The 27,249-nt window shown below is 50.8% G+C and overlaps 1 protein-coding gene across 1 annotated transcript; it reads left to right on the top strand.

Annotated features, from left to right (window-relative positions):
• The first annotated feature begins 1,427 nt into the window (after positions 1 to 1,427).
• TCHH (trichohyalin) lies at positions 1,428 to 26,911 on the top strand. Its single transcript, XM_038768472.1, has 11 exons — positions 1,428 to 1,488; positions 3,588 to 3,711; positions 13,698 to 13,821; positions 16,654 to 16,707; positions 17,040 to 17,125; positions 19,167 to 19,207; positions 20,034 to 20,203; positions 22,088 to 23,522; positions 23,571 to 24,454; positions 24,560 to 25,384; positions 25,577 to 26,911. The coding sequence occupies exons 1-11, from the start codon at positions 1,428 to 1,430 to the stop codon at positions 26,909 to 26,911; spliced, it is 5,139 nt and encodes a 1,712-aa protein (XP_038624400.1).
• Positions 26,912 to 27,249: the final 338 nt, after the last annotated feature.

The following is a 27,249-nucleotide window of genomic DNA, read 5'->3' as shown; positions in this document are numbered from 1 at the left end:
TTTTATTTTGTTAGTATGTTTGGTTTTATTCTCTGTCTCCCCCTTTTAGACTGTGAGCCCACTGTTGGGTAGGGACTGTCTCTATATGTTGCCAATTTGTACTTCCCAAGCGCTTAGTACAGTGCTCTGCACATAGTAAGCGCTCAATAAATACGATTGATTGATTGATTGATTGATTTGAAAGTAATCCTCCAAGGACCTCATTCAGACACCCCCATCCTCCAAGAGCGTCCACACCTCCAGGGTCAGACTAAACGACGTCTTGGACCCAGACCCCCCTGGGGGACGGCCTTGTGTGAGCTGGCAAGAGTGGGGCCAGGGTGAACCCTGTGACCCAGGGATGACTCAACTAATCAATCAATCAATCAATCGTATTTATTGAGGGCTTACTGTGTGCAGAGCACTGTACTAAGCGCTTGGGAAGTACAAGTTGGCAACATCTAGAGACAGTCCCTACCCAACAGTGGGCTCACAGTCTAAAAGGGGGAGACAGAGAACAAAACCAAATATACTAACAAAATAAAATAAATAGAATAGATATGTACAAGTAAAATAAATAAATAAATAAATAAATAAATAAATAAATAAAAGTAGAGTACTAAATATGTACAAACATATATACATATATACAGGTATATAATTAATATTAGGTATATAACTAATTCCCCCCTCTTTCCGTCTGCTGCCCCGGTGCCCCTACTGTGACTCAGCCACCCCCCGAACCCTGTCCTGCAGTGTCGGTAACCCACCCCCACCCCCCACCGAACAGTCCACTCGAGGTGCACCACCAGGAGGAAGATTTGAGCCAGAGCAGCAACGTTCTCGAAACTAAGTCAATCGTATTTATGAGCGCTTACTGTGTGCCCAGCACTTTACTAAGCAGCCTGGCTCAGTGGAAGGAGCACGGGCTTGGGAGTCAGAGGTCATGGGTTCTAATCCCGACTCCACCGCTTTCCGCTTGGGCAAGTCACTTAACTTCTCTGTGCCTCAGTTACCTCATCTGTAAAATGGGGATTAAGACTGTGAGCCCCACATGGGACAACTTTATCACCTTGTATCCTCCCCAGCGCTTAGAACAGTGCTTTGCACACAGTAAGCGCTTAACAAATACCAAAAATCATTATTAATTATTATTACTAAGCCCTTGGGAGAAGACAATACAAGGATAAACAGACATATTCCCTGCCCACAACGAGCTTACAGTCTAGAGGGGGAGACAGACATTAATAGTAATAAATACATTTCAGATACAGACCTAAGTGCTTTGGGGTTGAATACAGGGAGCAAGTCAAGGTGACGCAGAAGGGAGTGGAAGAAGAGGAAAGGAGGGATTGGTCAGGTAAGTCCTCTTGGAGGAGATGCGTTTTCAATAAGGCTTTTAAGGGGGGGAGAGAGTCATTGTTGATAGGATATGAGGAGGGAAGGACATGGGTGAGAGGTCAGCAAAGAAACCTAGAAGAAACAAGGAGAAGCTGCATATTTTTAAAAGTGAGTGACAGACTGTAAGCTCATTGTGGGCAGGTACTATGTCTGTTTATTGTTGCATTGTACTCTCCCAAGCGCTTAGTACAGTGCTCTGCAGCAAAGAAACCTAGAAGAAACAAGGATAAGCTATAGATTTTTAAGAGTATGAGTGACAGACTGTAAGCTCGTTGTGGGCAGGTAATGTGTCTGTTTATTGTTGCATTGTACTCTTCCAAGTGCTTAGTACAGTGCTCTGCACACAGTTAAATGCTCAAGAAATATGATTGAATGTATAATGACGAGGATAACGACAATGATGACGTCGACAATGCCACATGGTATTTGTGAACACCTATACTCTGCTAAGCGCTGGGATTGACACAAGATCATCAGATCAGATACAGTACCTGTTTCTGGAATCTGGGTGTTGCTCCCTTTGAGCTATGGATGGGGGCAGGAGAGCATAGCTCAAATATCAGAAATATTATTATTATTATTATTATTATTATTATAATAAGGGATCTTTGGAAGGGGGCATGGGCAGGAATCCTACAAGGTGTCAAAAGATCAGAGATAATGCCATCATGGATGGAGACTCCCTCTTATGAAAGCAAGACAAAGTCAGTGAACCGAACCTGTGAATCAAATAGTAATGATAACAATTGTGGCGTTTGTTAAGCACTTACTACATGTCAAACACTGTACTGGACTGTGTCCAACCTGATTAACTTGTATTACCCCAGCACTTAGAACAGTGCTTGACACATAGTAAGGGTTTAACAAATACCATCATTATGACTATTTTTATTATTACTAGGTTCTGGGAAAGACTGTTGGCCGGGAATGTGCCTGTTTATTATTGTATTCTCCCAAGCACTTAGTTCAGCACTCTGCACACAGTAAGCACTCAATAAGTATGATTGAATGAATGAAAAGAATGTTGCAAGATAATCAGGTCCCACATGGGACTCAAGTAGCAGGGAGAATAGGTAATGAATCCCCATTTTGCAGATGAGGGAACTGAGGCACAGACAAGTCAAGTGACTTGCCCAAGTATCTCACAGAAGACAGGGGGTAGAACTGGGATTAGAACCCAGGTCCTCTAACTCCAAGGCCTGGGCTCTTTCCACTAGCCTACGCTGCTTCTCAAGAACTCCAAACAAGAGCTAAAACCAAGTCCTGACCCTGAATGGAACCCTAACCCCATCCCAATTCCTGACCCTGTTCCCAACTCTAACCCCAACTGCAACCCTGACCTTTGTGCTAACCCTAACCCTAATTGTGACCCTAAAGCTGACTCTAGCCCTAAATGTAACCTTGAACTTGCCCCTGATGAAGATGTTAATGTGTACCCTAACCATGAAAGAAATTCTCACCTGATCGTTGACCCTGCCCTTCAACCTAACTCTAACCCTCCCCAACCCTAGCTCTAGCCTCTTCCTATTCCTGACACTACCCCAAACCTTTTTCCCTAACTCCTACCTAACAGGTTTTGACTTCATGACCATCCAACATCGCTGACACTCCCCCAGGGACTCAGAAAACATCCAGAACCCCTGACTCTCCCCTCACAATCAATCATCAGTATTATTTATTGAGCTCTTACTCTGTGCAGAGCACTGTACTAAGTGTAAGGGAGAGTACAATGCAGCAGAATTAGCATTACCTTCCCGGCCTATAGCAAGCTTATCATTCTTGACTCCCCCAGGATCCAGCATAGACTATCCAATGCCTGTAATTCTCCCCTCTCCAATGCTGGCTCTCCCCCAGTGTCATAGCATGGACTGTCCAACATCCCTAACTCTCCCCCTTCTTCAGTCCTGACTCGGTGACCCAACACGGACCGACCCACATCCTTGACTCTCCACCGGTGACCCAGTATGGACTCTCCAGTGCCCCCAACTCTCCCCTCTCCATCCCTGACTCTTCCCCAGTGACCCAACACTAACCATCCAACACTCCTGATTCTCTGCTCTCCATCCCTGACTCTCCTCCAGTGGCCCAGCCTGGACCATCCAAAACCTCTGACTCTCCCCTCTCCATCTTTGACTGTCCTCCAGTTACCCAGAAAGGACCATCCAACACCAATAACTCTCCCCTCTCCATCCCTGACTCTCCCCCAGTGACCCAGCACAGACCACCCCCGACCCCTGACTCTCCAGCTTCCAAAGGGTCCATGGACCAGCCCATGGTTCTTCCCAGCATCCTGGTGCATTTGAAAAGACAGAACCCGGGTCTACACGGTTCGTGAGATTGACTGGGGGACTCCCGTCAACAAAGATGCCCCTTTCCCCTCCCTCTGGATACCCTCCAAATGCCCTCCCCTAACCCCACGAATGGGGGAGAGATTCTGCCTGGGGAGGTGCAGGCAGTCACTGAGTTCAACCGTAGCTTCACCTTTCCGTGATTCCCATTTCGACATCTGGAAACTCGGGGTGGCGGAAACTGGGCCCAAGGCGGCGGGAGGAGCTGTTCTCTCGTTAAAATAGAAATTTTATATTTTAAGAGAGGGGAAGGGGAAGGGGAGAAGGAGGAGGGGGTGCTCATAAAAGTCCTTAGAAATCTCCACAGAGCCCTTGTAAAAACTTCTTGGTTTTCCTCCTGCCCCTGGGAAGCAGGGGAGTCTTCCAAGGAGGGGAAGCAGAGCAACCCCCGATCAGATAATAATAATAATTGTGGTTTTTTGTTAAGCACTTACTAGGTGTCAAGCACTGTTCAAAGCGTTGGGGCAGGTACAATATTATGAGGTTGGATGATAATGATGATGGTATTTGTTAAGCGCTTACTATGTGCCAAGCACTATTCTAAGTGCTGGAGGAGATACAAGGTAATCAGATGTCCCACGTGGGGCTCACAATCTTAATCCCCATTTACAGATGAGGGAACTGAGGCAAAGAGAAGTGAAATGACTAGCCCAAGGTCACACAGCAGACATGTGGCAGGAGCCGGGATTAGAAACCACATCCTCTGACTCTTAAGCCTGTGCTCTATCCACTAGGCCACGCTGCTTCTTAGACCCGCAGTGGTCTTGTCTCTCTGTCTCTCTCTCTCTTTTCCTCCCCTTCCCCCACCTCGTCTCCTCTGGGTCTCTCTGACCATCTCCATCTCTCTACCTCTCTGTATCTCTGTCCTAGAGGGCATCCTCTCTCCCTCTTTTTCTCTCCCTCCATCTCCCTCTTTCTGTTTATTTCTCGTTCCACTTCTTTGCCTTTTCTTCTCTCCCCATCTCTATCTCTCTTCCTCCTTCTCTCTTCTCTCCCTGTCTCTGCTGTCTCTGTTCCCCCTCTCTTTCACCACTTATTTCTCTACTCTTTTTCTCTCCCCTTTTTCCCTCTCTCTCCTTCAGCTTCTCTCTCTCTCCCTCCGTGCTTCTCTACAATGAATGAATGAATCAATGATATGTATTGAGCGCCTACTGAGTCCTAGATATTGTATTAATTGCTAGTTTCTTTGGAGAGTTGAACAGTAGAAAGACAGTTTTCCTACCCTCAACGAGTTTACACTCTCATCTATCTACCCTTTGGTTTCTCTTCCTCACTTCCCCCTCCCACCCTTTCTCCACCCCCTTCTGTCTCTCTCTGTGGCATCTCTCTCTCCCTCACTCCCTTCCCATATCTACTTCTCCCTTTCAATCTTTTGCCACCCCTTTGTCTCTCCCTCTCACCCCCCTCTATCTCTCACTGTCTCACTGTCCCTCTGTCTCGATCCTTCCTTTCCATCTCATTTTTCTCCACTGTAGAGACTCTACTCTTATTCCCCGTTCCTACCTCTCAAGTCTCCTGTCTTTGCTGACTCTCTCCCTACCCTTCTCTCTCCAGTCTTCTGTCCCTGCTATCTCTCTCGTCACATCTCTTTCTCCATTCTTCTGTCTCTGCCTTCTTTTTCCCCCTCCTTCTCTATCTCTCCCCCCATCTCCTTCCTTCCCTCCCTCCCTGCCCCTGTAGGGGCAGAAACTCGGCTTTACAAGCCTTGCCTTGCCCAGAGCACTGAGTTCCTCTCCCTCGTCACCCCAAATTCTGCTTATTCGGGCCTTCATTTGAATAATAGCAGCGGCGGTGATGGCGAAGGCAAGCAGGCGTGGAGGCGGAGGCCTCGGGTCAGGTCCTGGAACCGGTGCAGGGGATCTGGAGAGGAACAGCCATGATTGGCTGTTTTTCTGTTTGCTTATTTTCAGCCCTGCCCTGCCTTTTCATCTCCAGAAGAAAATAATCTGCACTACCTCTCTCAACACTTTTCTCCCCTCCTCCGCCGCCCCCAACATGTCCCCGGGGTTTGGAGTTGCGTGGCTTCTTCAGATCACAGCTCCCAGAGGGCTTGGGACCCCCGAGGTCTGGGGGTGGAGCATGGTCATAAAATGCTTTGGAATAATAATAATAATAATAATTGCGGTATTTGTTAAGGCCTTACTCTGTGCCAGGCACTGTACTCAGAGCTGGGGTAGATACAATTTTATCAGTTGGATACACCCGTCCCACGTGGGGCTCACAGTCTCAATCCCCATTTTACAGATGAGGTTACTGAGGCGCAGAAAAGTCAAGTGACTTGACCAAGGCCACACAGCAGACAAGTGGCCGGGATTAGAACCCATGACTTCAGACTTCCAGGACTGTGCTCTTTCCACTACACCAGGCTTCCACCTGTTGCAAGTTCTCTTCCCCCAAACTCCAAGTCCCAGTCACCAGACTGTGGCTCTCCCTAGCGTCAAAGCCTCCCCAGAGCCTGTCTCCTCCGAGAAGCCTTCTGAGCCCAACTGTCCTCACCCGCCCTCGGCCTGACGGTCCTACATTCAGTCGGTCACACACACCATCACGTACCAGGTCTGGAACAGCCTCTCGTCCTTCCTCCTGCTCCCCAAATCCTGCCCTTCTGCCTTTCCACACTACTAGAATGGAAGCCTCCTGAAAACAGGGAATATGTGCCTTGCTTCTAGAGAGTTCTCCCAAGTGCTTAGTGTAGTGAATGCCCTTAGTACAGTGCCCTGCACTCAACAGCAGTTCGATCAATACCTTTTTGTGGTATTTATTAAACACTCACTAAAAGCACTCACTAAAGGCATTGTACTAAACGCTTGGGTAGATACATGCTAATCAGATTGGACGCAGTCCATGTCCCATAGTAGCCTCATGGTCTTAATCCTCATTTTATGGATGAGAAAACTGAGGCACAGAGAAGTCAAATGATTTGCCCAAGGTCACACAGTCGATGAGTGGTGGAGACAGGATTAGAACCCAGGTCCTTCAGACTGCCAGGCCTGTGTTCCATCCAATAGACCACACTGCTTCTCAGTCAATACCTCTGATTGACTGGTTTCCTGGGTCTGCCTCCACTCCATGCCCAGGGAGGACTCAAGAAAGCCTTCAGAAGCCGGTCTACACCTTTCGTAGCAGCTAAAATTTCTCCTTCCTTCCTCTGCCTGTCCCTTCTCCCCCTTCCCCACCATCCCCAGCCCCCTCCTCACGCCCCCACGGGCTCTGTGATTCCAAAACTATGAATTTGATGCTATTGATGCCTGTCTACTTGTTTTGTTTTATTGTCTGTCTCCCCCTTCTAGACTGTAAAACCATTTTTGGGTAGGGATTATCTCTATTTGTTGCCGAATTGCACTTTCCAAGCACTTAGTACAGTGCTTTGCACACAGTAAGCACCCAATAAATACGATTGAGTGAATGAATGAACGAAAACGTTCCGGATCTCCCCCTCCCCAATGTCCAGATAGAACATGGGGTAAAGGCAGTTACCTGCTCCCCTAATTTCTGGAGGGAGGCAGCCGACATGAGGCAGGAGGGAATGGGTAGGGGTAGGGGGAATCAGGAGGGTAATGGGAAGGGGGTAATAATAATAGCATTAGTATTTGTTAAGTGCTTACTATTTGTCAAGCACTGTTCTATACACATTAATCAGGTTGGAACCAGTCTCTTCCCCAGTGGAGCTCCCAGTCCTAGAAGGAGGGAGAACAGGTACTGAGTCACCATTTCACAGCTGCAGAAACTGAAGCACAGAGAAATTAAGTGCCTTGCCCAAGGACACACAGCAGGCAAGTGGTGGAGCCGGGACTAGCACACGGGTCCTCTGTCTCCCAGGTTTGTGCTCTAATAATAATTGTGATATTTGTTAAGTGCTTATTGTGTGCACCAGGCATTGTGCTAAATACTGGGGTGGACACACGCAAATCAGGTCGGGCACAGTCTCTGTCTCACATGGAGCTCACAGAATCAATTCCCATTTTACAAATGAAGTAACTGAGGCACAGAAAAGTGAAGTGACTTGCCCAAGTGAGCGACTTGCTCTGTCCACTGACAAGCTGCTTCTCTAATGAATGAGAGGAGGAGGAGGGGGTGACAGGGGAGAAGGCGGGGGAGGGGGTTACAACATAGCCGGTTACAGAGGCGGGGAACATCTCCATGGGAGAAGAAAGCATTTCCCCAGTGGAAAATTCCACAGGCCCAGCAGAAAGCGAGAGATGAGATTAGGGGTGGGAATGAGGCCCTTCTCTCTCGATTCCAACTCTCTCCTTAATTAGGCGCTGGGTGGCTGGAGTTAAAAGTTATCGGGGTGATTGGGGGGGGCAGAGCTGGCGGGGCTCGGGACCCTGGAGAGCTGATAAGTTTGAGGAAAGAAGAGGGGACATGAAGGGGCTAGACTTTTTGCGTGTCTGTGGTCCCAGACACACAGAGAGAGGCAGAGAGCAGAGACCCAAAGGCAGAGAGAGATGCAGAGAGGTACCGAGACAGTGAGAGAAAGGGACGGAAAGAGATTGCCAAACACAGGACAGAGAGAGATGGGAGACAGAGAAGCAGCATGGCTCAGTGGAAAGAGCATGGGCTCGGGAGTCAGAAGTCGTGGGTTCTAATCCCGGCTCCACCAGCTATGTGATTTTGGGCAAGTTACTTAACTTCTCTGTGCCTCAGTTACCTGATGATGATGATGATGATGGCATTTGTTAAGCGCTTACTATGTGCAAAGCACTGTTCTAAGCGCTGGGGAGGTTACAAGGTGATCAGGTTGTCCCTCATGGGGCTCACAGTCTTCATCCCCATTTTACAGATGAGGGAACTGATGGAACTCATCTGGAAAATGGGGATTAAGACTGTGAGCCCCATGTGGGACAACCTGATTACCTTGTATCTCCCCCAGCGCTTAGAACAGTGTTTGGCACTTAGTAAGTGCTTAACAAATACCAGAATTATTATTATTAGAGGGATGGAGAGGGATAGGGACAGAGTGAGGTGGAAAAACTAGAGGAAAAGAGAGACAAAGTTAGATACACAGAGATCACAGAAAAAAAATGGAGAGACAATTAGAGGGAGGAACAGAGAGACAGGCAGAGAGCATCAGCGAGGCACAGAGAGAGAAACATAGAGAGAGAGAGACAGGGATAGGGAGACAAATCGGGATCATGGGACAAAGAGACACGAAAAGACAAGCACAGTAAGAAACAAAGTCAGAGATGGGGGAAATCTGAAAAGATACAGGAGTACAAAGAGACAGAAGTCCAGAGAGACAAGGGAATGGACAGAGAAACAAGGCCCTTAGGAGAGACATGAAGAAAGAGCCAGGAGCAGTCAGTCACTCAATCATTTATTGAGCACTTACTGTGTGCAAAGTACCATACTAAGTGCTTGGGAGAGTACACTATAATAAGCACAATGAGAAATAGAAACACGGGTTGGGGGGGATCCAGAGAGAGAGAAACTCAGAGAGAGACAGAAATCTGGGGACAGAGACACAGAGAGAAGGGCCCAAAGAAAGACAGAGACTCGGAGAGAGACAGGAATCCGGAGACAAAGAGAGAGAGAGAGGGAGAGAGACAGAGAGATATCCTGGCAGAGAGAGTTGGAGAGACGCATGAGGGCAGAACCCTTGACTCCCCTCGACCCCCAGGGAGAGGTTGGGGGAACGAGTAGCTGGTGGGGAGGTGGGGGGGCAGAGTATGAGGCCAGACAGTCCAGGTGACCTGGGTCCCTCTGAATGGATCCTCCTAGTGACTGGCCTCTCCGAGTTGTGACGAGAAGTTCAAGCATCTGCTGACTCGGAGGCCTGCAATCTCCGCGAGGGTGGGGATGGTAATTATGGCCAGGATAATTCGACCCGAAAGGAGATAAAAAATTAAGAATTGCTAACGATTGCCTTAATGAGCCCTTTTCTATCTGTACATCACCAAGCACTTTACAGGGAGCAATTACCGGCCCTCCCCCTCCTCCTCTCCCTCCTCCCGTCCCCTCAGGGAGCTCCGAGACCTTCCAGGCGACCGTGAGCGCGTGTGTGGGTGCGTGGGGTGGGTTGGGGCGGGTGCGGGGGTGGGAAGAGGGGGGACGCCGAGGCCTTGACCCTGCCGTCACCCTCTGGGCCGGGGATGAGGAGGTCCACCCCAATTGTCCCTCCCCACCGGCCTCCCGCACCGCCCAGCTCCAACAGCCTGCCACAGGGAGACTGGACTTCTCCACAAAGGCATGCCTCCGTCTCAGTCGAGGGTCCGGGAATGACAGGAATGCCAGAATTCCTGCCCCTGGAATGGCCGCATGGGGTGAGAGAAGTTCTCTCTCTCTCCCTAAATCCCCCTAGTCCCCCAAGACACCTCCCTCCTGGACCCTAGACTCTTTAGACCGTAAGTTCATTGTGGGCAGGGAACGTGTCTGTTTATAATAATAATAATGGCATGTATTAAGCACTTACGATGTGCAAAGCACTGTTCTAAGCGCTGGGGAGGTTACAAGGTGATCAGGTTGTCCCACGGGGGGCTCACAGTCTTAACCCCCATTTTACAGATGAGGTAACAGGCACAGAGAAGTTAAGTGACTCACCCAAAGTCACACAGCTGACAATTGGTGGAGCCAGGATTTGAACCCATGACCTCTGACTCCAAAGCCCATGCTCTTTTCCACTGAGCAACACTGCTTCTCTAATTGTTATTTTGTACTCCTCTAAGTGCTTAGTACAGTGCTCTGCACACAGTAGGCACTCAATAAATACGGTTGATTAATTGATTGTTTGGACTCGCCCCACAGCAGTTATGTACGTGTATGTAATTTGTTTATTAATATTAAAGTCTGTCTCACCCTCTAGAATGTAAGCTCGTTGTGAACAGGGAATCTGTCTGTTTATTGTTATATTGTACTCTCCCAAGCGCTTAGCACAGTGTTTTGCACATAGTAAGGGCTCAATAAATTCGATCGAATTAATGAATGACTCCGCACTCCACTAGGGTTCCCCCCATGACCTAGTGGAAAGAGCGTTGGTTTGGGAGTCAGGAGACAATAATTATGATAATAACAATGGTATTGGTTAAGCACTTTCTATGTGTCAGGCACTGTTCTAAGTGCTGGAGTACATACAAGCTAATCAGATTGGACACAGACCCTGTCCCATATGGGGCTCACAGTCTTTATCCCCATTTTACAGATGAGGGAACTGAGGCACCGAGAAGTCCGAGTCCTAATCCCAGCTCCTCCACTAGCCTGCTGTATGGCCCCAGGCAAATCACTCGACCTCTCTGGACCAGGCTTTCCCCATCTATAAAATAGGTGTAAGATCCCTGCTTTCTCTCTCTGGCTGTGAGTCCCTTGTGCGATGCGCACTGTGTCCAGTCTGTTCTGTAACAGCCACAGCGATTAGCGAAGTGCTTAGCACATAGGACATGCTTAGTAAAAAAAAAAAAAAAAAAAAAAAAATCCCAAAACCGAGTCTGGAGTGGAGAGAGGGACTCTCATCTCATCAAAATCTCCCAGGCTGGGAGGGGATCAATGAGTCAGCAGCACCGATCTTGGTGGCTATCCTGTCCGAGTTTTGGGGTGCAGGGTGTGCAGGGTCTGATTTCTCTCTAAGAGAGCCAAAGGACCGGGGGTAGCGTCGGGGTGGGGATGTTGTTTGCTGGCCCAGAATCAAAGAAATTGAGATTTAGAAATAAAATAATAAATAATAATGGTATTTGTTAAGTGCTTACTATGTGCCAAGCACTGTTCTAAGCGCTGAGGGAGATAAGAGGTTATCAGGTTCCCGGGGGTTTTCACAGTCTTAATCCCCATTTTACAAATGAGGTAACAGGCACAGAGAATAATAATAATAATAATGATATTTATTAAGTGCTTACTACGTGCAAAGCACTGTTCTAAGAGAAGTTAAGTGACTTGCCCAAAGTTACATGGCTAACAAGTGGCAGAGCCGGGATTAGAACCCATGACCTCTGACTTCCAAGCCCGTGCTCTTTCCACTAAGCCATGCTGCTTCTCTAAAATTTATCAAATTTCCAATTTATCAATCAATCAATGATATTTATTGAGCATTCACTGTGTGCAGAACACTCTATAATGATAATAATGGCATTTATTAAGTGCTTACTATGTGCAAAGCACTGTTCTAAACGCTGGGGAGGTTACAAGGTGATCAGGTTGTCCCATAGGGGGCTCGCAGTCTTAATCCCCCTTTTACAGATGAGGTAACTGAGGCCCAGAGAAGTGAAGTGACTTGCCCAAAGTCACACAGCTGACAATTGGCAGAGCTGGGATTTGAACCCATGACCTCTGACTCCAAAGCCCGTGCTCTTTCCACTGAGCCACGCTGCTTTTTTAAGCACTTGGGAGAGTCCAATACAACAGAATTGATTGTCACGCTTCCTGCCCACAAGTTTACAGTCTAGATAGGGAGACAGACATTAATATAAATAAATAATTAATCTTACATAATGTATAGATATGTACATTACTGTTGTGGAGCTGCCAGAAAGGGGCTCAAAGTGGCTTGGGAAAACTCCAGGGTGCCCCATCCCCAACCCCAAGACCAGAACACACAGTGTTGGTTTGAACATACTTATAACCATTCTCGGCATTTCGCTATATATATATTTATTCCATTTTATATTCAACTATTTTATCTACTCTATTTGTAAATAGTTGTCCGTCACCTCTATTTGTGTGGAAGCTCTTTGTGGACAGGGTGAATGTTTCAGTTCTTTGTTTTGAACTTCCAGAAACATTTATTTCAGTGCAGCACACCAAGTGGGCACTCAATAAATACTAAGACGACGACGACTACCGCTATTACATTGTTCCCAATAATAAAAGGAATTAGCCCCAATCTAGGACGAGGGGCCATACTCTATCCCTAGCTGTCCTGGGGACACCCTTGACCAGGGAGAGAGTTCACCCCTCAGCTGGAATGCAGGAAGTCCAGGTCTCCCCTATGCCTGGAGCTCTGCATACCCCCTGACATCTCCACACCTCCATTTGGACACGTATTAAAAAAAACAGGTTCATATGACCTCTCTCCACCTGGAAAGAACAGGAAGATCCTCAGATTAAAACATTTTAAATGCTGCCACTCTGCAAAAATTCTCCAAAGAAGAAAGGAGTTGGGGATGGGTGACAGAGACTCCGAACCACCCCCAAGTTTCTTCTCCCATTCCCCACAATCCTCTAGTCCCTTCCTCCAACTATTCCCAGTCTGGCCTGACCAGCTAGCATGGAAGGAACCTACTGGGAGGGGTTGTGTATCTCTGGATATCTGAACCAATATTCCTTTTTATTTATTCCATTTCCACCACTTGTGGAATATTTCTGTGTCTGTTTCCCTGATTAGAGTGGAAGCTCCCTGTGGGGCAGGGAATATCTACTATTACTACTTCCACTATTACTACTACCAATACCACTACTACCACAACTAGTATGAGAGTCCTAGACTGTGAGCCCACTGTTGGGTCGGGACCGTCTCTATATGTTGCCAACTAGTACTTCCCAAGAGCTTAGTACAGTGCACACAGTTAGCACTCAATAAATACGATTGATTGATTGATTGATTGAGAGGATCTCTATGGCTTTCAGAGCCCGTGGCTGATTTGTTGCTGGATTATCTTTCTTTAAAACATTAGGAGATGGCAAACAGAGGTAGGACAGCTACCTCTTCTAGGAAGATGTCTTCTAGAAAGTTCCCCTCTTTCCCCTTCTTCCTAGCTCTGATTTATTTTAATGTCTGCCTCCCCTGCTGGGTTGCAAAATCCCTGAAGATGGAGATCATGTGTACTATTTCTGTTGCACCCTCCCAAGTGCTTAGTACAGTGTTCAAAAGCTATTTTTCTTTTCTTCCCTCTGTCCCTTCCCCAGATTCCAACTTAGTGTGGATGTGGGTTTGTTCGGTCTCCTCTATCAGAGTGGCAAACACCTCGAGGGCAGGGACTGTGTCTCCTCCTACCTCTGTTCCTTCTTCAGTGTCCAGGTGACAGATTGCATCTTCTTCTCCCTCAGTGTCCAGCACAGCGTAGATGTGGGTATGTCCAGTCTCCCGCATCAGAATGGCAGCCCCCACGAGAATAGGGATTGTGTCATGTCCTTGATCAATTCCTTCCTCAGTGTCCAATACAGTGTGGATGTGAGTAGGTCCTGTCTTCTCCATTCAAGTGGCAGACCCCCACCACCACCACCAAGGGCAGGATCTCCTCCTCCATCTGTCCCTCCCCTAGTGCCCAGCATAGTGTATATGGCTGTTTGTGTATAATAATAATAATAATAATGATAGTATTTGTTAAGCACTTACTATGTGCAAAGCACTGTTCTAAGCCCTGGGGAGGTTACGAGTTGATCAGGTTGTCCCGGGGGGGCTCAAAGTTTTAATCCCCATTTTACAGATGAGGTAACTGAGGCCCAGAGAAGTTAAGTGACTTGCCCAAAGTCACACAGCTGAAAGCTGGCGAGCCAGGATTTGAACCCCTGACCTCTGACTCCAAAGCCCGTGCTCTTTCCACTGAGCCACGCTGCTTCTCCGTGTGTGTGTGTGTGTGTGTGTGTGTGTGTGATTTCTTCTGTGTATATTATTCCTTGACTGATCCAGCTCCTAGCTCATCAGTCAATCAGTCAATCAATCAATGGCATTTATTAAGCGCTTACTGTCAGAGCACTGAATTAAATACTTGGGAGAGTATAATACAACAGAGTCAGCAGATGTGATCCCTGCCCACAAGGCAGTCTACAGGGCTCATCCCTGCTTTCCCCACTTCTCCCCCTCTAGACTGTAAGCTAGTTGTGGGCAGGGAATGTGCCTGTTTACTGTTTTATTGCATTCACCTAAACGCTTAATACAATGCTGTGCACACAGTAAGGACTCAGTAAATACGACTGACTGACTGACCGACTGCTCCAAAGTCCTCAGAGAGGAAGCTCAATGGCTGGAGGCTTTGGGGTCATCAGGATTGGGGCCGGACTTGACCCAAGCCCCTCCTCGTCCCTGTCCTAGTCCGGGGGAGGGAGGGGTGAGCTCAGCTCAGAGATCACTACTAGGGGACGGTCCGGTAGTCTTCATTTTGCATCCGCTGACCCAGACCCCGGACCTGGGAGAGATACGAGAGTCTTCGGTTCACTCCGGCAACCCCTAATAATTCTGATATTTGTTAAGCGTTTACTGTGTGCCAGACACCGTACTAAGTGCTGGGGTGGTTACAAGCAAATCGCGTTGGACACAGTCCCTATCCCACTTGGGGCTCACAGTCTCCATCCCCATTCACAGATGAGGAACTTGAGGCACAGAAAAATGAAGCAGCGTGGCTTAGTGGAAATCAATCAATCAATCAATCAATCGTATTTATTGAGCGCTTACTGTGTGCAGAGCACTGTACTAAGCGCTTGGGAAGTACAAGTTGGAAACAAGTTGGAAAGAGCACGGGCTTGGGAGTCGGAGGCCATGGGTTCTAATCCCGGCTCCGCCACTTGCCAGCTGTGTGACCCTGGACAAGTCACTTAATTTCTCGGTGCCTCAGTGACCTCATCTGTAAAATGGGGATTAAGACTGTGAGCCCCACGTGGATTCATTCATTCATTCAATCGTATTTATTGAGCGCTTACTGCGTGCAGAGCACTGTACTAAGCGCTTGGGAAGTCCAAGTTGGCAACATATAAAAACGGTCCCTACCCGACAGTGGGCTCACAGTCTAGGGCTCACGTGGATGATCTGATTGCCTTGTATCTACCCCAGCGCTTAGTACTGTGTTTGGCACATAGTATGCACTTAACTAATACCATCACCATCATCAAGTGACTTGCCCAAGGTCACACAGCAGACCAGTGGTGGTGCTGGGATTAGAACCCACAACCTTCTGACTCCAAGGCCCGGGCTCTATCCAGTGATGCTGCCGGTGAGCCCGGCGATAAATCCATGCCAATGTCAGGCACAGGTGGGAAAGGATGAGGAGCTTGGAGGGGGTGAGGGGGAGGGAAGGGCGTGGGGCAGCTGGGGAGGGGAGGGGGGATGATTTGTCCCATTTAGCTTAATGAGCCTACGGTGGTACAGATGCTGACCTGAAGTTCTCTGGTGTCATCATCGCTCTCAGCGCTGTCCTTGCAGGGTGATGCTATCTAACCCGTGATGCATCATGATACTCCCTCCCCTCCGCGGCCACCCCCTACCCCGGAGCCCAAGCAGATTCAAGGGAAAATCAAGAGGCCGTTACCAAATCCCCAGAGGACCCTACCCCTCCGCAGCCCCCCATCCCAGCTGGCAAATATCCCACCTCAGGGGCTCCAGAGGGATCGCCGAGGTTAGGGAGTGGGGTACATGCGGGTATCCTCACCCAACAACACATCGGCTTCCTTCCCCCATCTCCCTCACCCGACTAACGTGGGCAAACGAGGGGTCAGGATGGGATCGAGGGGGGATTCGTCTTCCCAGAATTTCTGGGGCGCTCAGTTCTGGAGCTGGAGCACGTCCATACACCCCACACCCATGTTCTCAGCTGGCTAAGCCCGGAGTCCCAGGGAAGGCCTGTCCTGAGAAGCTCTCGGTGGCAAAAAAAACCATCTAGAGGACCCCATCCCATGCCCTACACTGCTCTGACCGAATCCCCCAAGGACAGGACACGCACAACATCCCCACACAGAGGAGGAGGGGGCAGAACCCACATAGGTCAAAATAGAGGTGACCTTCTCTCGCCTCCTCTGGGTTGATCTGGCTCCCAGGATGAGAGGGGAAGGGGGAACCTGGGATGGGGTCTGGAGGGTCTCAGCCCCCTGCGTCCCCCTCTTCGCCCCCGCCCCCTCAGGACAGCCACGTGGGCCTACGGCAGCGATAAGCAAAAAGCACTGTGGGGAGTTGGGGGGTGGGGCAAGGCTGAGGTGATTCAAACCCACGAGAGTGGGCGGGCTACTGCCTTGCTGCTCTTCGGGGCACAATTAAAAAACCTCTATAAAAGGGCCCCGGCGTCCGGCTCCCCAGTACCCTCGCCAGCAGTGCCAGCGAGCTATCCAATATTCTCCTCCAGTGAAGTGGGTAAGTCTTCCTCTCCGGAGTCGGGGATGGGCAATGGGTCTCCTCTGGTGGGGTTTTCAGCTAGAGGGGAGGGATACCCTCCTACGTCCTGGCCAGGGATGCCAGCTGGGGGATAGGGATGCCCTGCCTGTTCTTCTAGGGGATGCCAGATGGAAGATAGGGTTACCCTGCTATGTACTGTCGGTAGATACCAGCTGGACGAAAGGGGTGCCCTGCTCTGTCCTGGCAACAGATGCCAGCTGGAGGGGAGGGTTTGTCCGCTCTGTCCTGGCCAGGGATTCCAGCTGGGGGATAGGCGTGCCCTGCTCTGTCTTGGTTGTAGATGCCCGCAGGAAGATGGGGTGCCCTGCTGTGTACTGGCAGCAGATGCCAGCTGGAGGGAAGGGGTGGCCTGCTCCGTCTTAGGAGAGGATGCCTGGTGCGGGGAAGTGGCGCCCTGTTCTAATAATAATAACAATAATGGTACTTGTTAAGTGCTTACTATGTGCCAAGCACTGTTCTAATCACTGGGGTAGGTACATTCATCAGGTTGGACACAGTCCCTGACCCACCTGGGGCTCACACTCTTAATCTTCATTTTATAGATGAGGTAAATGAGCACGCAGAAGTGAAATGACTCACCCAAGGTCACACAGCTGATGTGGCAAGCCGGGATTAGAACCTAGGTCCTTCTGACTCCCAGGACCGGGCTCTATCCACTAAACCACGCTGTACTGTCCTAGTGATCAGAGAAGGGTGGGCTGTGGTGGAGAGACAGAGTGGGGAGGATCCCCCGATTTCCTCTCCTCGACCCCTACCCCGGATTGGCTCTCTGAGCACCTGGAAATCCTGGATGTTTCAGGCCCTAGAGCAGGGGGGGAAAGAGGAGGGAGGAAAAGAGAGGGAAACCGAAGTTTTCCAGGGTTTCAAACCACTGTCTGCCGGCCCCCTGAGCACTGTCCTGGCATTGCCCAGTCATTGAATCACAGGGGGAACAGATCGGAGCCCGATTCGAGGTGGTAACCAGGGTATCATAGGGGTGGAGCGGCTCCCTCAGGGGAAGACACTGACAGAGCCAGGGAGTAGTGGTCGGGAGAGATGAGTCTTCTAGACTGTGAGCCCACTGTTGGGTAGGGACCGTCTCTATGCCAACTTGTACTTCCCAAGAGCTTAGTACAGTGCTCTGCACACTGTAAGCGCTCAATAAATACGATTGAATGAATGAATGAAGGGGTCAGGGGTCGCAAGCCACGAGGTGGGTGGGCAAGTTGAACTGGGAGTAGCTGCTCCCCCAAACCCCACAGCCCCGGGGCGAAGGGATGCTAAATTCATGGGGAGGGGCTCGGGCAGAAGGTTTCAATTCTTCCCCGGGAAGAGATAGGGGGTGGGGAGTAAACTCAATTCGCTCCCCCAGGAGAGTCTTGTGGCCAGGAATACTGACAGGTTCCAGAGAGGTTTGGGTAGAACTACGGACGAGGGTTCCAGGCAGGGTCAATGGGGGAAGATCAGGAACGTAAAGGGGAGGGTTAGGGGTATTGGGTGACCAGTGTTGGGTCACTAGAGAGAGTTAGGGCCAGAGGGGGGAGAATCAGGGGTGTTGGATGGTCCGTGCTGGGTCACTGGGGAGAGTCAGGGATGGAAAGGGGATAGTCGGGGTGAAGATGGTTCATCCTCAACCGTGATTGTCCAAGAGAGTAATCAGCACCTAGCTCCTCCCAACATCTTGTTGTTGCTCTGGATACAGAGTCCTGGGTGGGGCAGCCCGTTAGGGCTGAGCCAGGGGCACGCATGATCGTTTCCTGATCTCACCTGGGTTCTAATCCCAGCTCCACCAATTGTCTGCTGTGTGACCTTGGGCAAGTCACTTAATTTCTCTCTGCCTCAGTCACCTCATCTGTAAAATGGGGCTTAAGACTGTGAGCCCTACGTGGGACAGGGACTGTGTCCAACCTGATTAGCTTGTATTTACCCCCGCACTTAGAACGGTGCTTGATACATCCTAAGGGTTTAAAAAATACCGTCAGTACAAGGATGGAAAGTCATTCATTCATTCACTCATTCAATCGCATTTATTCATTCATTCAATCGTATTTATTGAGCGCTTACTGTGTGCAGAGCACTGTACTAAGCGCTTGGAAAGTACAAATCAGCAACAGATAGAGGCAATCCCTACCCAACAACGGGCTCACAGTCTAGAAGGCGGGAAAGTCAGAGACCCTGTCGAAGAAAAGAGACACCCGAGATGACGAGAGGAAAAAACAGATGACCTACACATTGGGAGAGGGAGAGACGAATACAGAGAGATTCAGATACCCAAAATGAGTGATGTAGTAGCAGAAAGGCAGAAAAAAAAACCGTGCTTTCCAGGAGGGAGACCAGCACAGAGTTCTTCCACAGGGATCCGGGTGTGGAGACAGAGTTCTAGGCTGGACGGACCGTGAATTGAGTCGGAGGTGAGACTGGGTGGAGGCGGCTTGTAGGTGTTATAACAGAAAGATTGAGGGTCAGGAAGACAAAGACAGTGAGATTGAAATCGAGAGATGCAGAGGGAAAGAGAAAGAAAGTCCGAGATGAGACAGAGGGACAAAGGGAGAGAAAAGCAGAGTGACAGAGACAGGCATCATCATCATCATCAATCGTATTTATTGAGCACTTACTGTGTGCAGAGCACTGTACTAAGCGCTTGGGAAGTACAAGCTGGTAACATATAGAGACAGTCCCTACCCAACAGTGGGCTCACCGTCTAAATGAAAATGAGAGAGGCAGATGGAAGAAGAGACAAAGGCAGCGATACACGGGGGAGAGAGATGCAACAAGGTAGAGAAAGAGAAAGAGAAATTCAGGCAGAGAGATGAAGAGGGAAAGAGAGACAAAGCAGAGATATTGAGTCAGGGACACAAGGGTAGAAAGACTTGGAGACAGAACCCAGAGGGATAGAACGAGAAAAGATACTGACAAAGAGACAGAAGGAGAAAGAGGAAGAATCAGAGAGATACTGAGGCAGATTTTGAAGTAGAAAGACACAAGGGAGAAAGAGATGCAGAAGCAGACAGATTGAGATAGAGAGAAACAGCCCGGAAGATTGATCCAGTGAGATGCAGAGGGAAAGAGATACGAAGAGGGACAGAGACGGGAACAAGAGGCAAGTGGATAAGACAGTGAGAGACACAGAGCCAACAACTGGGAGAGGTGGGGGTGGCCACCGAGAGAGACAGAGCCCAGGATGGGAGATCAGGAGGCTAAGGGATTTGGGAAGTGTCTGGGGGGCTGGAGGGGGCTGAGGAGGAGGACGTGATACAGGCGGATTTCCCTGGCTTCTATCTGATTTTCCCTTTGCGGTCTTCCAGGTTCATTTGAATTAGCAGAAAAAGATCGAGACATGTCTCCCCTCCTGAAGAGCATCATCGACATTTCCGAGATCTTCAACTACTACGCCACCTGCGACGGCGATGACGTCAAACTGAACAAGGGCGAGTTGAGGACCCTTCTCCAGCGCGAGTTCAGAGACGTCCTTCGGGTAAGGGTGGTCGTGTGAGAAGGACAGGGGGTGGGGAGGGTCTCCCTCTAGAGCAGAACAAGAGGACACCCGTCCTTTTCCATGGCGACTGGGGGAAGGGGTGGGGGGGCTTCTGAGGATTGGGGTCTCCGTGGGCGACATCAATCAATCAATCAATCGAATTTATTGAGCGCATACTGTGTGTAGAGCACTGTACTAAGCGCTTGGTGGGGGGTGCTACTCCATACCGCCCATTTCTGGGGATTCGCTGGGTGATGGGTCGTGGGTCCAACACTCATTTGGGTAAGTCCAGCTCTTCCACCAACTGGATGTTCCTTGCCATCACCATGCCAGGCACTTTGAAATCGATTGGTTAATCGGTGCTAATTATTGAGCAGTTACTGTGTGCAGAACACTGTACTAAACACTCGGAAAAGTACACTACAACAGAGTTGGTTGGCACGATCCCGGCCCACAAGGAGCTGACAGTCTAATAATAATAATAATAATAATAATAATAATAATAATAATAATAATAATAATAATTGTGGTATTTGTTAAGCGCTAACTAGGAACTATACTAAGCGCTGGGGTGCAAATAAGCAAATCGGGTTGGACACAGTCCCTGTCTCACAGAGAGTTCACAGTTTTAATCCCCATTTTACGGATGAGGTAACTGAGTCACAGAGAAATTAAGTGATTTGCCCAAGGTCACAAAACAGACAAGTGGCAAAGCCAGAACGGAACCCGGGTCCTTTTGACTCCTAGGCCAGGGCTTACTCTCCCAAGCTCTTAGTATAGTGCCCCAAAACGCAATAAGTGCTCGATGAATACCACTAATTGAAGTGCTTAACAAATTCCATAAAAAGGCGGCACTTAATGAACACCACCAGCAGCGTTATTTTTTTAATTGGGTTATTATTCTTACCATCCGGTCCCTGGGACACTCACGGCCATTTTCTTATGGTATTTGTTAAGCGCTTACTATGAGCCAGGCACTGTACTAAGAGCTGGGGGTAGACACAAGTTAATCAGGTTGGAGACAGTCCCTGTCCCAGAAGAGGGCTCACAGTCTTAATCCCCACTGTACAGATGAGGCACAGAGAAGTGAAGTGACCTGCCCAAGGTCACACAGCAGGCAAGTGGCGGAGCCGGGATTAGAACCCAGGTCCTTCTGCCTCTCAGGCCCGTGCTCTAGCCACTAGACCACGCTGCTTCTCTGCTACATTGCCAGTGCTTAGTAATAATAATGATGGTATTTGTTAAGCGCTTACTATGTGCCAAGCACTGTTCTAAGCACCGGGGGGAATACAAGGTAATCAGGTTGTCCCGAGTGGGGCTCACAGTCTTAATCCCCATTTTACAGATGAGGTAACTGAGGCACAGAGAAGTTAAATGACTTGCCCAAAGTCACACAGCTGACAAGTGGCGGAGGCGGGATTAGAATCCACCATCCTTGACTCCCAAACCCGTGCTCTTTCCACTAAGCCACGCTGCTTCACAGAGGGAAGAAGGAGAGGAGCAGGAAGAAAGAAAGAAGAGGAGGTTGAAGGAGTGGGAGAGGAGACGGAAAAGTTAGTTGATAGTGGAAGCTACGTTGCCAGTGCTTAGTAATAATAATGATGGTATTTGTTAAGCGCTTACTATGTGTCAAGCACTGTTCTAAGCGCCGGGGGGAATACAAGGTAATCAGGTTGTCCCGAGTGGGGCTCACAGTCTTAATCCCCATTTTACAGATGAGGTAACTGAGGCACAGAGAAGTTAAGTGACTTGCCCAAAGTCACCCAGCCGGGATGAGAACCCACGACCTCCGACTCCCAAGCCCCTGCTCTTTCCACTAAGACACGCTGTGCCTTAATAATATCGCAATTAGTATTATTATGGTGATGATTTAATTTCTTCCAGAGGCCCCAGGACCCCCAGACAGTCGACCTGGTCCTGCAGCTCCTGGATAGAGACCGCGACGGATCCGTAGATTTCAACGAGTTCCTCCTGCTCGTATTCAAGGTGGCTCAGGCCTGCTATAGCGCCTTGAGCCAAGTGGCAGGGAGCACCAAGAGAGAGAAGGGACGAGACTTCTCGCAGGAACGCCAGTCGCGACAGGAGGAAGATCAGCGCTGTCGCGGACAGCGCGACGGGGAGCGACATCAGCAGCAGGAGCAGGACGGGGAGCTACAGCGCGAGAGGCGCTGTGAGAAAGAGGAGGAAGAGGAGGAGGAGGAGCAGCGTCAAAAGCAGCAAGAAGAAAGGCGTGAACAGCTCTGTAACGAAGAGGCACCGCGTGAAAGGCAACGCCAACAGCTCTGTGAAGAAGAACGGCGTCAAAGACAGCATGAAAGACAACGCGAGCAGCGCTCTGAGGAGGAGGAACAGCGTGAAAGACGTCGTGAACAGCTCTGTGACGAAGAGGAACAGCGTGAGAGATTCAGTGAACAGCGCTTTGAGGAGGAAGAACAGTTCCTGGGGCAGCGTAAGCAGCGCTGCGAGGAGGAGGAGGAACAGCGTCTGAGACAGCGACTAAGGCGGCGCGAAGAAAAACGGCGTCTAAAGCAGCAAGAGGAGCTTTGTGAGGAGGACAGGCGACAGAGGCAGAGCCAAAGGGACGAAGCCCTCGAGGAAGCCAAGCATCGCCCCGTGAGCTGGAGGTGGCAGGTGGAGAGGGAAGGCCAGGCCCGCCAGAACAAGCTCTATTCCCAGCCCCGGGTGCCAGAGAGGGTCCGTAGGACGGCCCGGGACCAACGACTCCAAGGCGCTGAAGAGAGTCGCCGTCGGGAAAAGGAAAGGCGGCATACGGAAGAGGAGGAGCAGTTCCGCAGACTGGACCAGGACCAACGACTCCGTGAGGAGGAGAAGGACGAGGAGGAACGGAGTACCCGGGACCTGGAGCAGAACCAGAACCTGAACTGGGAGCGGCAGGTTGAGGAGGAGAAAGCCCAACACCGCAACAAACTCTATTCCAAGCCCCGTTCCCAGGAGGAGACCCGAAGGGAAAAGCAGGAGAGGGAGCTGAGAGAGGAGCTGGAAGAACTGAGGCAGCAGGAGAGAGATCGTCAAAGCCGAGGTGAAGACCATGTCCGCAGGCAGGAGCAAGAGAGGAAGCTGAGAGAGGAGCTGGAGGAACTGAGGCAGCAGGAGAGTGATCGTCAAAGCCGAGGTGAAGATCAGGTCCGCAGGCAGGAGCGAGAGAGGAACCTGAGAGAGGAGCTGGAGGAACTGAGGCAGCAGGAGAGAGTTCGTCAATGTTGGGGTGAAGATCAGGTCCGCAGACAGGAGAGAGAGAGGAAGCTGAGAGAAGAGCTGGAAGAACTGAGGCAGCAGGAGAGAGATCGTCAAAGCTGGGGTGAGGACCAGGTCCGCAGACAGGAGAGAGAGAGGAAGCTGAGAGAAGAGCTGGAGGAACTGAGGCAGCAGGGGAGGGATCGCCAAAGCCGAGGTGTAAACCAGTTCCGCAGGCAGGAGAGAGAGAGGAAGCTGAGAGAGGAGCTGGAAGAACTGAGGCAGGAGAGAGATCGTCAAAGCCGAGGTGAAGACCAGGTCCGCAGGCAGGAGCGAGAGAGGAAGCTGAGAGAAGAGCTGGAAGAACTGAGGCAGCAGGAGAGAAATCGTCAAAGCCGGGGTGAAGACCAGGTCCGCAGACAGGAGAGAGAGAGGAAGGTGAGAGAGGAGCTGGAAGAACTGAGGCAGCAGGGGAGAGATAGCCAAAGCCGAGGCGAAGACCAGGTCCGCAGACAAGAGAGAGAAAGGAAGCTGAGAGAGGAGCTGGAGGAATTGAGGCAGCAGGAGAGAGATCGTCAAAGCCGGGGTGAAGACCAGGTCCGCAGACAGGAGAGAGAGAGGAAGCTGAGAGAGGAGCTGGAGGAACTGAGACAGGAGAGAGACCGTCAAAGCCAAGGTGAAGACCAGGTCCGTAGGCAGGAGCGAGAGAGGAAGCTGAGAGAGGAGCTGGAGGAACTGAGGCAGGAGAGAGATCGTCAAAGCCGAGGTGAAGACCAGGTCCGCAGGCAGGAGCGAGAGAGGAAGCTGAGAGAGGAGCTGGAAGAACTGAGGCAGCAGGAGAGAGATCGTCAAAGCCGAGGTGAAGACCAGGTCCGCAGGCAGGAGCGAGAGCGGAAGCTGAGAGAGGAGCTGGAGGAACTGAGGCAGCAGGAGAGAGATCGCCAAAGCCGAGGTGAAGACCAGGTCCGCAGACAAGAGAGAGAAAGGAAGCTGAGAGAGGAGCTGGAGGAATTGAGGCAACAGGCGAGAGATAGTCAAAGCCGTGGTGAAGACCAGGTCCGCAGACAGGAGAGAGAGAGGAAGCTGAGAGAGGAGCTGGAGGAACTGAGGCAGCAGGAGAGAGATCGTCAAAGCCGAGATGAAGACCAGGTCCACAGGCAGGAGCGAGAGAGGAAGCTGACAGAGGAGCTGGAGGAACTGAGGCAGCAGGGGAGGGATCTCCAAAGCCGAGGTGAAGACCAGTTCCGCAGGCAGGAGCGAGAGAGGAAGCTGAGAGAGGAGCTGGAGGAACTGAGGCAGCAGGAGAGAGATCGCCAAAGCCGAGGCGAAAACCAGGTCCGCAGACAAGAGAGAGAAAGGAAGCTGAGAGAGGAGCTGGAGGAATTGAGGCAACAGGAGAGAGATCGTCAAAGCCGTGGTGAAGACCAGGTCCGCAGACAGGAGAGAGAGAGAAAGCTGAGAGAGGAGCTGGAGGAACTGAGGCAGCAGGAGAGAGATCGTCAATGTTGGGGTGAAGACCAGGTCCGCAGGCAGGAGCGAGAGAGGAAGCTGAGAGAGGAGCTGGAGGAACTGAGGCAGCAGGGGAGGGATCGCCAAAGCCAAGGCGAAGACCAGGTCCGCAGACAAGAGAGAGAAAGGAAGCTGAGAGAGGAGCTGGAGGAATTGAGGCAGCAGGAGAGAGATCGTCAAAGCCGTGGTGAAGACCAGGTCCGCAGACAGGAGAGAGAGAGGAAGCTGAGAGAGGAGCTGGAGGAACTGAGGCAGCAGGAGAGAGATCGTCAAAGCCGAGGTGAAGACCAGGTCCGCAGGCAGGAGCGAGAGACGCAGCTGAGAGAGGAGCTGGAGGAACTAAGGCAGCAGGAGAGAGATCGACAAAGCCGTGGTGAAGACCAGGTCCGCAGACAGGAGAGAGAGAGGAAGCTGAGAGAGGAGCTGGACGAACTGAGGCAGCAGGGGAGGGATCGCCAAAGCCGAGGCGAAGACCAGGTCCGCAGACAGGAGAGAGAGAGGAAGCTGAGAGAGGAGCTGGACGAACTGAGGCAGGAGAGAGATCGTCAAAGCCGAGACGAAGACCAGGTCCGCAGACAGGAGAGAGAGAGGAAGCTGAGAGAGGAGCTGGAAGAACTGAGGCAGGAGAGAGATCGTCAGTGTTGGGGTGAAGATCAGGTCCGCAGGCAGGAGCGAGAGAGGAAGCTGAGAGAAGAGCTGGAAGAACTGAGGCAGAAGGGGAGGGATCGCCAATGCCTAGGGGAAGACCGAGTCCGCAGACAGGAAGAAGAGAGGGAGCTGAGAGAGGAATTAGAGGAGCTGCAACAGCGAGAGACAGGTCTGAAACGCTACGAGGAAGACCAAAACCGTCCTTTGAAGTCGCAGAGGCAACCAGAAAGGGAAAATGTGGTCCGCAATAAGGAAGTCTTCTCTAAAGCCTATGAGGTCGACGAGGCGGAGCAGCTGCAGTCCCAGGACTTGCCGTCCACGGAGGAAGGGTACTGTGGTTGCGAGGTGTTGAGCCGAGAGACCCTGGAAGAGGAGAGGCGACGACAGGCTAGGGACCAGCAGTTCTACCGGGATGCCCAGAATCACCGAGAATCCCAAGAGGAGGAGCGGAGACTCCTCTGGGAAAGAGAGAGGAAGTTCCGGGAGGAAGAACGGCGTTGTAGGGAGGAGGAAGAAGAAGTAGAACAAAGACGTCGTCAGGAACGAGAAAGGGAACTCCAAGAAGAGGAGCTGGAGGAGGAGGTTCAAGAGCTGCAGAGACTCCGCCGAGATCGCGACCGAAAACTTAGGGAGGAAGAACGACTCCGTAGGGAGGAGGAGGAGGAGGTAGAAGAGGAGCTGGAGGAACTCCGCCGGGAACGGAACAGGAAGCTCCGGGAAGAAGAGCAGCTCCGTAGAGAGGAAGAAGTAGAGCAGGAGTTGGAGGAACTCTGCTGGGAACGGAACAGGAAACTCCGCGAGGAAGAGCAGCTTCTTCAAGAAGAGCGGGAGGAAGAGAAGAGGCGTCGTCAGGAACGGGAGAGGAAACTCCGGGAGGAAGAGGAAGGGCAGAGATTCCGCCGGGAACGGGACAGGAAGTTTCGGGAAGAAGAACATCTCCTCGGGGAGGAGGGGGAGGAGGAGCAGCGATTCCGCAGGGAACGGGAAAGGAAGCTTCGGGAGGAAGAACAGCTCCGTAAAGAAGAGCGAGAGGAAGAAAAGAAGCGTCGCCAGGGGAGGGAGAGGAAATTCCAAGAGGAGGAGCAAGATTTGAAGAGGCTCCGCCGGGAACGAGACCGGAAACTCCGGGAGGAGGAGCAGCTTCGGAAGGAGGAGGAAGAAGTAGAACAAGAGCTGAAGAAACTCCGCCGGGGACGGGACAGGAGAGTCCGGGAGGAGAAGCGGGAACAGAATCGCTTCCAGATCCAAGACAGGCAGACCCCCGATCCCAGGAGTCGTCCCCTATCGAATCCGACCGCCCGCTCCAGTCCCCTCTATGAGTACATCCAAGAACAGAGATCGCAATATTGTCCCTAAAAAGGACCATCGACCAGGGCTTCTGACAACCAGGAACAGGACGTGCGACGAACCAAGTTATCAATTGCTATCATTCTTTGGGTTAGGGCGTGGTGGGGTAGAGGTCTGGTGGGTGGGTGGTTGGGGGGTTGGGGAAGGGAGAAGGGAACTCGCCTTTGTCCGAAATTCGCCTTTCCTGTCTTCTGGCTGAATTTTCTTTCTCGTTTCTCGGGTAGGATAGTCTTCCTACATTTGCTTTTTTTTCCTCCCCTGGGGGCAGAAAGCGGGAGTTCTTAGGAGCCGATGTGTGTGTATGTGTGTGTGTAAGAGTGTGTTTTAAGGAACGAGCTTATAGTTTG

The sequence above is a fragment of the Tachyglossus aculeatus genome, chromosome Y4, assembly GCF_015852505.1.
Source record: "Tachyglossus aculeatus isolate mTacAcu1 chromosome Y4, mTacAcu1.pri, whole genome shotgun sequence".
Taxonomy (NCBI): domain Eukaryota; kingdom Metazoa; phylum Chordata; class Mammalia; order Monotremata; family Tachyglossidae; genus Tachyglossus; species Tachyglossus aculeatus.
This window is presented reverse-complemented; position numbering and strand designations above follow the sequence as displayed.

Bases quoted from the DNA above. Each gene is read 5' to 3' on its own strand.
- TCHH (XM_038768472.1), top strand. From the start codon at position 1,428: ATGGGTGAGAGGTCAGCAAAGAAACCTAGAAGAAACAAGGAGAAGCTG. The intron at 16,708-17,039 runs GTAAGTCTTCCT...AGATGCCCGCAG, and splicing joins ATTCTCCTCCAGTGAAGTGG to GAAGATGGGGTGCCCTGCTG. The intron at 23,523-23,570 runs GTGAGGACCAGG...AGCTGAGAGAAG, and splicing joins GAGAGATCGTCAAAGCTGGG to AGCTGGAGGAACTGAGGCAG.